The 11729-nt window shown below is 34.9% G+C and overlaps 1 protein-coding gene across 3 annotated transcripts; it reads left to right on the forward strand.

Annotated features, from left to right (window-relative positions):
- Positions 1599–11727, forward strand: LOC107618101 (protein kinase and PP2C-like domain-containing protein). 3 transcript variants are annotated; one of them, XR_001615150.2, is made up of 12 exons: positions 1599–1771; positions 2332–2449; positions 2638–2804; positions 3139–3206; positions 3334–3557; positions 4871–4922; positions 6745–7285; positions 8371–8440; positions 8528–8747; positions 8847–8960; positions 10910–11005; positions 11366–11420. XR_001615150.2 is itself a non-coding variant. In XM_016320037.2 (12 exons), the coding sequence occupies exons 1-12, from the start codon at positions 1657–1659 to the stop codon at positions 11558–11560; spliced, it is 1971 nt and encodes a 656-aa protein (XP_016175523.1). In that variant the 5' UTR covers positions 1599–1656; the 3' UTR covers positions 11561–11727. The 3 variants fall into 3 exon arrangements, 2 of the variants coding, with proteins under 2 accessions (XP_016175523.1, XP_016175524.1); XM_016320037.2 differs by having other exon boundaries at positions 8856–8960; positions 11366–11727; XM_016320038.2 differs by lacking the exon at positions 1599–1771 and having other exon boundaries at positions 2741–2804; positions 8856–8960; positions 11366–11727.

Below are 11729 nucleotides of genomic sequence, written 5' to 3' on the forward strand. Positions count from 1 at the left end.
CAGTTTCAAGTTCATCAATCTCTAATAAAAAGATAATTTTATCTGTCTTGGCAGCATGTAACTCATCATGTCGCTTACTAGAAGAACAAATGATATTGATGATGAAAGTCAATTTTGAAAAAACTGATGCACATAAATAACTTCTCTTAATGCAGCAACTAATGCAAGTTGTAATCGATGAGCAAAACAGTAGATATAGAAAGCATAAGGAAAATCTTTTAAGAATAATATTTGTAACCCATTCCATTCCTCTCTCATGTTGCTAGCGCCATCATATCCTTGACCACGAATATTAGAGACATCAAGACTATGTTGAGAAAAAATACCGCACAATTTTTGTTTCAGAGTTAATGATGTAGCATCTTTGATATGTACAAGATCAAGAAAACGGTCTTGAATAAAACCATGTATATCAACAAATCTCAAAACAAGTACCATTTGTTCTCTTTTGGATTCATCACGAGTTTCATCTACTACAATGCAAAACTTGAAATCTCCAATTTCATCACAAATATGCTTTCTCACCTTATTTGAGAGAATATGCAAAATTTCTTTTTGAATTTGATGTGAAGTATATTTAGCATTATATGTAGTATTTTCTAACACAATTTTTGCAACTTCATCATTGTAAGATGCTATGAGTTTTATCATTTCAAGAAAATTACCTCGATTTTTTTTTATATTCTGGAGTCTCATCATGGCCTCTGAAAGCACAAGGTTGAAATGTAAGCCAACAAGTTGCATCAATGGAGGATTTTTGACGCAATCGATTCTTTTGAATTTCTTCAGAAATATGATCCTCAATTACATTTTGGATGTGACTTGCCTGATTCAGTAAATCTAGACATGCTCCAACTGTATTATTGTGTAGTGAGTAAGGATCTACAATATGTTTAAATGAAAGCACAAGGTTGAAATGTAAGCCAACAAGTTGCATCAATAAAGGATTTTAGATGCAATCAATTCTTTTGAATTTCTTCAGAAGTATGATCCTCAATTACATTTTGGATGTGACTTGCCTGATTCAGTAAATTTAGACATGCTTCAACTGTATTATTGTGTAGTGAGTAAGGATCTACAATATGTTTAAGAAAAGCACAATACTTTCCATCATTAACCTTTTTCCAATTTCTAAATCCTTTACTAATAAAAACATCTGACCTATTACGGCGGTTTTTCGCTAACCAAATAACAAAATAAACAATATGCAGCATCTTCAGAAGGTGGATACTCTAACCATGAAGGAAAAATACCAAATCAAGCATATTGAAATCGTCTTGGATGCTTCGTACTAGATAGAGAATAATTGTCAAGATGCTTTTGATATGGATCCCATTTAAGATAAACTCGTCTAACCTCATTTCTTTGGTTTAGATGATATTGCCAAATTTGGAGCCGTTTTTCAGGGTCTCGTTCCAAATAATTAAGGTCAAACTTATCGGATGCAACTCTTTGAACCTTTGAAAGTTGTATCTCACTTTCTTCGTGATTCATTAAAAGTAGAAGAACTATATACAGGTCAGATATTGTAGAAGTTATATGTTCTCCTTCTTGAATATTAGCCTTCCTCTTAAAAAATGCATCAATTCTTTGAATTCGGTGCTTAAATTCTCCTATTCTTGGTTCTCGAAAGGCCACTGCAGCGACGGTAGAGGAATGGGGATTGAAATCGTGGAGCCTAACACATGCTTCAGGGGTTGCTGTACCAGCGATTCTATTCCTCTGCATCTCCCTCCTTCCTCTTACGCTATACTCTCACCCATTGCACGAGGTAATCTCAAACCCTTCTCTATTGTTTTTTCACTACTTTTACTTTTGGTTTTCAAATTTGCTCTCTTATTTCGTTTTAACTTCTCTCCAAGTAAGCTGCTGAAAAGATGTACGGCTTCTTTGCAAAGAAAATGTTAACTGAATATGTATGATAAAGTTCTGTTTGTCAGTATTTTCTTAGCAGAAAATTCAGTTAAAACAATGGTGCATTGTTTACCTTAATAATGTTCCTTTTTTTGGAAGCCAAATAAATCCCAAGGGTATGTTTCTGAGTTAGAATTTTGGAGTGGCAGCCATGGAATTGTAGAAGGGAATGGGATTTTAGAGGGAAGGGGAGAGGAAGGAAGGGTTTATAGTATAAAGGGCAGCCTAGGAAAGCATTCCGTGTTATTCAGGGTTTGGGGATTCACACCGTTGCTCCAAGGGTCCGAAGTATAAAAATTTAAAATTTAACACTAAGAGTTGACGGTTTAGGTGATTGTTGACAGTTATTTCTGCTATTATATTTCGATAAAAGATGAAGATTAGTATTATTTCTTGTGTTGGTGATGGCAACCATAGGGGCAGAAAGTATTGTATATGAAGGGAATTTGGATGGCAAGAAGGTTGCTGTGAAGAAACCCATCTTATCAATTTCAGAGGACATTGATAAGTTTCATAAAGAATTGCAACTGCTGTGGTATGTATATTATGTTTATCTGTCTAACTCTACTACCCTTCAGCATTTATGTAGCTCTAAGCATGCTTTTTAGCATTTCAGCTAGTGAATTTACTATTTTCCCTAGTGTTTTGACATGCTACATGATGAATGTGAAGTTTTGTGAATTTTTGGTTCACCATTTTTTTGTTTCTCCTAAACAAATGTAGCACGCTAGATCACCCGGGAATAGCGACATTAATTGCAGCCCATGCAAAACCACCTAATTACCTGTTTTTCTTCGAATTCTATGAATCTTTGAATCTTGCCCAGAAGTTACATGTGGAAGAATGGACCCCAACTATCAATCATGCACTCGTATTAACAATGCAACTAGGTATAATTGCAGTCCTGTAATTTTAGAATTCTCTATTGCTTAAATGTTTTTTACCCCCATATAAACATTTCAACTGCTAGCTTCCTTAACTAGTGCCTTTAGATAGACCCTAATTTATATATAAGGATTAGGAATGCTTTAAAACAAGCCTGTACTACTGCTTTCCTTTTAATTGGTTATTTTGCTTTACGGCCTCCTTTCATTTAACTTTTTTGAACCATTGATCTTTAACAACTTCAAATCTTTCATCATGTATCCGAGTAATTAAAATTATCAAGTGCTTGACAGACTTTTTAACTGTTTCCTTCTACTTCCTTTTTCCCCCCCTTTCTAGCAAAGGCGTTGCAATACCTGCATAATCTCGGGGTTCTACATAGAGATATAAAACCAGCGAATATCCTTGTAATTCTTTCCTATTTCTCTCTTCTTCTTTCTTTATTTGGTTGTGCTGTCTTTCTATCATAATATCTGATTTTTGATATGTTGTACATTTATGCACTTCACTAATACTATTTTATCTGTGGTACAGCTTGACAAAAGTCTTTGTCCACACCTCACAGATTTTGGTTTAGCAGAATACAAGAATAATCTTAAGGGAGTTTCTCTAGAGAACTGGAAGTCTTCTGGAAAACCCACGGGTGGTTTTCACAAAAGAAACATGGTTGGCACACTAATTTATATGGCACCTGAAATATTAAGAAAGGAGTTACATACAGAAAAATCAGATGTATACAGTTTTGGTGTATCAATCAAGTAAGAATTTGATATCATTTACTTTCTTCTACTTACCCTTTTCTTGGTGATGTAAGAAAAGGTGACTGGACTGAAAATTGATGTCACCATATGCATGGCATCGTTCATGCATCATATTGGTGACTTGTATTAATTGTTTTGGTTTTAGTTTATTAGCTTTATTTTGAGGATTTATTCTAGTACATCAATAGAAGTTTGTTGCATTGGGGCATCAATATCTTAGAAGAAAGCTTGCTTTAATTATTCGTTTGGACTGATACTTCAACATGTATGCTGGTCATTATTTTGTGAAATTTAGTCCTAGCCTTTCCTTGCCTTTATCATCTATCTTGCATAATTCTCCTATTTAATCCTTTTACATTACACAGGATTCCTCTTTCTCTTGGGACTTCCATTTCTTTCATAACATTAACGATAGAGAATCCTCCGAAATTTTGACTCTCTTAGGTCTACTTGATTTTTTTTTTGTTTCTAACCATGACAAAAGGATACGGTCTCTTGACTCCTGGTAGTTTTAGTTGGGAATCCATCTTCCAATTTCTTACTCATTTCTCTAGAAAACTTCTCTCCATGCAGACAAACCCATCTAGAAGTCCAAAGCTCCTTCTAAAGTTAAATCTTTTATATGGATAGCTGTGCTTAACAGAATTAATATCAATGACTTGTTGCAAGTTTGAAGGCCACATAAGGCTATCTCCCTTATATGCATGTGTTATGTGTGGGGAAAATTCAGAGTCATATTCACATCTGTTTTTGCACTGCCCAATAGCTGTTTTCTTATGGAACAATTTGTTTAGCATCTTTGATGAATGTTGGATGTGCCTGATAACCCTGGACCAATTTCTATTGATCAGGTTTGTTGGGTTTGATAGTAGAAAATAGACAAAATCTTTGTGGCAATATGCGGTTTCCACAACTATTTGGACTATTTGGGAGTGTAATGTACGCACCTTCAATGACAGATTTTCTGACAAGCAGGTTTTATGAGATAGAATTAGACGCGTAGCATCTAGTTGGTGTAAAGATCATAATCTTTATAGGGACTTTCCCTCTCAGATATATTGAGAGATTTGAAAGCAATGTTTTATAGATAAATCTTGTGTTTTTTGCTTTTGCTTTTGTATAGGGAAACACTTATCCCTCAAATTCTGTTATGCTTCTCCGCATCTTAATGATTTTTTTTATTTTATAAAAGAAAATTATTTTGTGCATTGAGTAGGTGTTGCAGTGCCATTGTAATATATATAAAATCGTATATTGATTAAGAACATGTATTAATTCTTTACCCTTGAATTCAAACGTTTTTGCTGTAGTGAACTCCTAACTGGTGTTGTGCCGTATACTGATCTTCGAGCAGAAGCACAGGTCAGCATATCTATCTTGTATGCAAGTTTGAATTTATTGGTTTAATGTAGAATGTTATTTATCACTGGTTATATTCCTCGAGTATTCTATGTTTTGGGCATTAAGCTTATGATTATACTCCTTTACTATGATTGTATTCTAGATGACACATCTAACCAGGGGTGGAGCTAGATTAACTTTCAGGGAGGGGCCAAAAAATTTTTTTACAGTTAACAAAGAATAAAATAAAAATTTTAAGGGGGCTAAACTAAAATTTATGCACAACTTGTAAGGAAAACTTGTTGGTTAGGGGAGGCCATTTCCCCCCTTGTATTGTATGAGGGTCCACCTCTGCATTAACTCATTCTGTTGAGGAATATCTCACGAAATTATGGCAGCCATAAACGCTTATCAATGTAAATATGCTATGTCCAATGAACCTCTCTATCTGTATTTTTATAAATAAGACATCTAAGGTACACAGAGATCAGTTCTGGTGACTGGATATTTTATCTCTCTATCCCTATTGCTATCTCTCTCTCTGTGTATATATATACATATACCCTGTAAGTCTTGTTGACTTACACGGTAACAACTTATGCCATATTATCGTGTAATCAAGCTTACCAACTTTCAGAAAATTCAAACATCAATAGATATGTAATCTAATAGTCGTATTATCTTGTATTTTTTTAAGTATAATGTACATAAAAGGTGACATATCAAATCAATTCCAAATTTATGAAATTTTCTTATATTGATCTATATAGTGAAATATTCAAATTCAACGATTGGATTGATGAAATTCATCACCCGTAACAAGTTATTCAACGGTATAAGGCAACAAGACTTACAGTTTCGGTAGACAGATCTCTCGTCTATATATAGTTAGGATCAAATGACACCAGTGTCAATTTAAGTAAATGTTACATCATTAAATAATCTTTTGCTTGTGTAAATTTAAAAAAAAAAAACAACTGTTGGATTAGAAACTTATATATTATAAATCTCTAAAAAATTTCATGTCAATCCAAATTTGTTTACTATATTTTTTATATACTTGAAAATCAAATTAATATATTTGTTAAAAATATACATAAAGGGTTCTTCAATTATATGCTTATTGATGTCTAATTTCAGTTAAATTTGGTGTAGATGATCTTCATTATATTAAATTTTGATTCAATGGTAGGATCAATAAAATATACATCCTATAAAAAGATGAGACTGAGACGGTGTCATTTGATTCTATATGTATATATTGACAAGAAGACGGAAAATATGAATGAACAACTTGTGCAAAGTGAAAGTAGGATTTGGTGGGATTGTCGGTTGGAAAATCTAATGCATTGGGGAAGTGGGAGTTAGGAATATTGGAATGCAATAGGGTAAATTGTGAGGGTCTCAGCTCCTCAAATTGCCTGGGATATTTTCTTATTTTGCTACTTCCAACTCATTTCCTGGGATATGTTTTGTTTTTGCATCCAAATATCAACTTTCTGCTTGGACTATTATTAATTATTATGAGGCTCTTCTTTTGCATATTGGAAGCTTTAGGAAATAAAGATTGTTTGCCATGTTAAAAATGTTTTGGATTTTTGGCTTCCTTCTGGTTCTCAACACATTGTCTGTTCAAGGGAGTTTCTTTAATTGACATTCAAAAGGATTGAGATGCTACTCACGGGCTGTTTCGCTAGGTCCTAGCCTTTTGTTGTATCTATGCGATGATGTCTCATCCTCTTCTATACATTCTACTCTTTCTTAATAAAGTTTCTTTTTTCTATCCAAAAAATAGATTCAAATATTTGCTGAAGTGACATTTATCCCTGGTTACTGATGATAGGCTCACACAGTGCTTGAGATGAACTATACTGAGCAGCAACTGACTGCAGCTGTTAATGATGGATTACGGCCATCCCTTGCTACTGAGGAATTGGGTATACCAGCAAGATTATTATCAATGATACAGAAGTGCTGGGATGCAAATCCTGAAAGCAGACCTTCCTTTGATGATCTTGTTGAGGAACTTGATCTCATTTTGGAAGATAGGAAGATAAAGAAGGCTGAAGATATGCATATTAGACCTTGTCAGTTTCATGCTGATCAACTTGTAGACAAGGCCAATCCTCAGGTTTATCAGGAGTGTTTCAACTGGTCCACTCAAGGCGAAATTTCGGCTCAGCATGCCTCTATTGCAACAGATTTTGGTTTGAGAACCTTGAATGAATCTTATGATGAACGCATGGTATACCAACCAATACTTTCTTGGGGTTCTTATGCTACATGTGGAAGAAGGGAGACGATGGAGGACACACATTTCATTCTGCCCCATATTTGCAATGTAAAGGATCTCTATGCTTTTGGTATCTTTGATGGCCATAGAGGTATTCAATAGCAATCCATGATCAATCTATATTTTGTTTGATCTAAATTCCAGAATAAATTATTACTATTTGAGCATGCAAATGCTTCATTTTAATTACTGTGAGACTTCCTTTATGATTTACATTGGGAACCTTGTTGAAGTAAGAAAAATGCAGTGTCATGGGTGTTGAGAAGTTGTAGAAAATTGAAAAGAATTTCCAATAGTAATATAACAAGTAACTAATGAAACCTTTCTTTTTTTATTAATCCATACCCTTATCCTTTGCACATTAAAAAAAATTTAAACTTTGCAATAGAATATGCTTCTGAACTAATGGCAATTGATGCACTTCTTTTATTGTGCAGCATGGTTGGGAGCCCTTCGATGTTATCTCTATTCATAGGAACTTGCATTATATGCAAAGACAAGTTACTGGAGTAGAGTTCTGTTGTCATTTTCTTGATTCAGTTCATCTCAAAGACCTCTCATTGTGTTAGGGACTTGGGTATTATGGGGTGTCCAAAGTTCCACATCGAGTAGTATGGGATACTCGATGTTGTATTTAAACTTTAAAGAGAGTGGTTCTTCTCTTTTAATAGCTGGCTTTTAAGGTGTGGTTCTTCTCAAGGCCCTTGCTATTTGGTTCTAGCAATCTTAGTTAAATTAAGATTGAAACAATAGCAACAACAACAACAAATCCTTATCTCACCAAGTGTAGTCAGTTTCATGATCAAATGATGTCATTGTATTATGTCATGAATCATGCCTGAACTCATCCTATTTATACTTAAATCTGTTTTGACCAGCTCATTCAGACAGTCTTTTTAGGTTACCAACTACTCCAAGCCACTGGGCTACCTTCTTCAATATAATCCACCATCCTAACCGAATGTTTTTGTCTGTTACCTCTTGTTATGCTGTCCATTCTGGTATGGCATCTCATCCATTGAAATGTCCTCATTTCTGCCATACTAAGTTTGTGATCATGTTTGCTCTTTGTCGCTCAATACGTTACTTCATCCCACATAACATATTTGGTCTAATAGTAGTGTGATAAATAGAAAATTAGATACTCATTCTATGGTAAATTGTTAAAATATGCAGGTGCTGCAGCAGCCGAGTTTTCCTCTAGAGCTGTACCATCATTTTTGCGATCTTTAGTTTTTATGGGCAGGTATGTTTCATTCTAGATGCTCACTTTCTTTTTCTCACTCTTTCTCATTAGTTCATCATTGAAAGACTATTCATTGTATAAATGCAGTCCTGCTAATGCACTAGCTGAAGCGTTTCTTAGGACAGATTCTGCCTTTAGAAAAGAACTTGATAGCTATCGCAAATCCAACAGATGTGTTCAGAAGGACTGGCATCCTGGTTGTACAGCAATTACTGCACTTGTAGTCAGGAACAAATTATTTGTTTCCAACATAGGTGATTGTAGGGCAATATTATGTCGTGCTGGTAATCCCATTGCTCTAAGTAAGGTGAGCTGATTATTAATGTTAACTTTAGCTTCTGTCTACAACTATAAAAGCTTCTTTACTGTATTCCCTTACATAATATTCACACTAATCCCATATTAGCAATACTAGGATCATGTTGCAAGCTGTCTGCAAGAGCGAGAGCGTGTTATTCGTCATGGTGGCCATGTTCATTGGCAAGTTGATACATGGAGGGTTGGTCCTCCTGCGCTTCAGGTTTGTTCAAATTGTCAAGAAATACCTGCTTTGTTTCTTTTCTACTGCATGCATGCTGTGAAATGCAACCTTGTGCTTGTGTGTAAAAGGTGGTAATAGTATTAATGTTTAATCTAATCGGTAGATATTGGAAGTGGTGAATGTCATTTTCGTTGGAAATTGAGCAATTCCTCATTGGAAAGATTAATGCCAGAAGATAGTGTAGTTCTACTTTTAAATGTAACTAGTATTAAGAAAAGCTAAGAGTTTCTCACTCAAGAAAATTCACGTAACTCTTTCATCTACTTCCCAGTCCCTCCTCCTTCAGTCCTTCTCACGTTTTTGAAGTTGGTATTGGAGTTTCAGCAAAAATTACCTTGGGACATTTTGCTATGATGACCTGTAGTCACCATCACCATCTATTCCTTCAAATAGATATGCTTCTCTTTGTTGAACTTGAAGAAGCTTGGACAGAGCAATCATGTAGCTTTGTTGATTTGGGGGAGCGTCGAGTCTTGACTGCCTTTTGCAAACTGCAAAGCATAGTTGTTAATCCTTGATAGTGGCATAGAGTGTTTGACTTCAATAACACTATTAAGGTGACAGGTAATAGAAGATCTGCAAAGCATCCAGTTAAGAAGGTGGATTAGATGGAAGATAGATAAATGGTGAAAGGTAGAGGAAGATCTAAAAAGACCATACGAGAGGTAGTCAAAGGAGATATATGTGTAAATGGTTTCATTGTAACATGATATATGATAGGACACGATGGCCTCATTTGATCCATGTAGTTGACCTCACCCAATGAAATAAGATTTTTTTGTTGTTTTGTTATTGTTGTTGTTGTTGTTGTTGTTTGAGACCGTGTCATGATTTTGTTAGTTACAAGAGTTAATCCACTAAAAATAAGGGGATGAAGCAAATATTTATGGGTATTTAGCATATGTAGCTCTATCCTCTCTACCCTTGACAAAAGATTTTGTTCTCTTGGTTCATCAGGTCAGTATACCTCTAAATCTTATTCAGTCTCTATCCCAATCCTCCACTAGAACACCTTTTCTCCTCGATAAACCAATATGGAAATCAAAAGCTCCCTCTAAATTCAAATCTTTTATTTGGCCTACTGTGCTTATTCAGAATTAACACCAATGATAATTTACAAGTCAAAAGACCACATAAGGCTATATCTCCAAACGTGTGTATTATGTCTCGGGGAGATTCAGAAATGGTATCACCTTTGTTCTTATGCTGGCCTATGGGTGATTCTTTGTGGAGTTCTTTGTTTGGCATGTTTGGAGAATCTTGGGTGTGCCTCCCATCTCTAGATCAGTTTCTTTTGATGAGGTTTGCAGGTTTTGGGAGAAAGAAAGAAGGGCTAAATATTTGTTGCAATGTGCAATATATTCCACTATTTGGAGTATTTGTCTAGAAGCAATCTATGCACTTTTACTTTATTTTATTATTAAAAACTACATAGACATTTAACAAAAGTAGATAACATTCTAGTAGCAAAGATATTATTTAGCATATATATTCATGAGGACAAGCCAAAAGGAATCATTCAGTAGGGAGCACAGAGCACTCAGGGAGGAGAGAGGTCCCAAATATGACAGGGTGGCTCCATGAACTGTCTTGGTGCTGCGCACCTCGAAGGCAGATGCTCCTTCATTTGAGTCGTGAGTAGTGAAAGAGTTAATTATGAGAGAAGTGTTAGGTTCTTGTTAGTTTATAATTCAGGAGATGGGAGTTGGTGGTCTTTGGCATTTCTAAGAGTCTCAGAAGAGCTGAGGGGTTCCTTGAATATCATATCTATCTTGTGTTCCATTAATGAACACTCACTAGTATTTTGATCCAGTTCTAACACCCTGTTCCGGATTTTATTATTTATTCTATTTATGCCTATTTGCTTGTTATTGTATACTTATTTGTTACAAGCTTCTCTAACAAAGTCAACTCTTTTTCTAACATAGGTTACTCGTTCTATTGGTGATGATGATCTGAAGCCTGCTGTGACTGCAGAACCCGAGATAACTGAGAGCATCTTATCTGTAGAGGATGAGTTTCTGGTAAGCCCTTTGCTATCGAAATATACTGTTTTTCGCAGTTTGGTAATTCGTTGGATCTTTGGAAAGTGTATCCAAGAATAAGTTGTTTGATAAATGATAATTAAGTGGTAATAATAAGGAATTCACAATGCTACAAAATTATTAATTCCACATGAAGGGTATTGTTAATTGCTGAAACTTACAGAAAATCGAAACTTGCTAGGAGAACCAGTAAAATTGCGCTCTCATTTATTAAAGTACACTTTAGGAATGATGTTTTTGCAGTTCTATGATATGTGCAGCATCCTCCTATTACCCTAGTTCATTTTAGGCAGCACAATTTGTTCCTCTTGTACTAAGCTAGCAATAAATTTTTATCAGGTCATGGCTAGTGATGGGCTATGGGATGTTTTGAGCGGTGAGGAAGTAATAAAAATAATAAAAGACACTGTAAAAGAGCCTGGAATGTGTTCTAAGAGGTTGGCTACTGAAGCAGTTGAACGTGGCAGCAGAGATAACATTACTGTCATTGTCGTATTTTTACGACCTGTAACTACAGCAGAAAGAATTTATTAGCATGCCTTCCTTTTGCATGTTTGTTGAGACTAGTCATGGTTGGCATGTAAGTTATACCAATTTATTGAATAAATACAAATCTATTGTAGTGTTATTGTTTCGTATGATTGATTCTGTTTATTTATTCTAATTTTTATTTTTATTTAAATAAATAAAAAATAAATTAGGT

The sequence above is a fragment of the Arachis ipaensis genome, chromosome B09, assembly GCF_000816755.2.
Source record: "Arachis ipaensis cultivar K30076 chromosome B09, Araip1.1, whole genome shotgun sequence".
Classification (NCBI taxonomy): Eukaryota; Viridiplantae; Streptophyta; class Magnoliopsida; order Fabales; family Fabaceae; genus Arachis; species Arachis ipaensis.

Excerpts from the sequence above, each read along its gene's own strand:
- LOC107618101 (XM_016320037.2), top strand. The coding sequence starts at position 1,657 with ATGGGGATTGAAATCGTGGAGCCTAACACATGCTTCAGGGGTTGCTGT. Across the intron at positions 1,772-2,331 it reads ACTCTCACCCATTGCACGAG|GGGCAGAAAGTATTGTATAT; the intron begins GTAATCTCAAAC and ends TGGCAACCATAG. Across the intron at positions 2,450-2,637 it reads AAAGAATTGCAACTGCTGTG|CACGCTAGATCACCCGGGAA; the intron begins GTATGTATATTA and ends AAACAAATGTAG.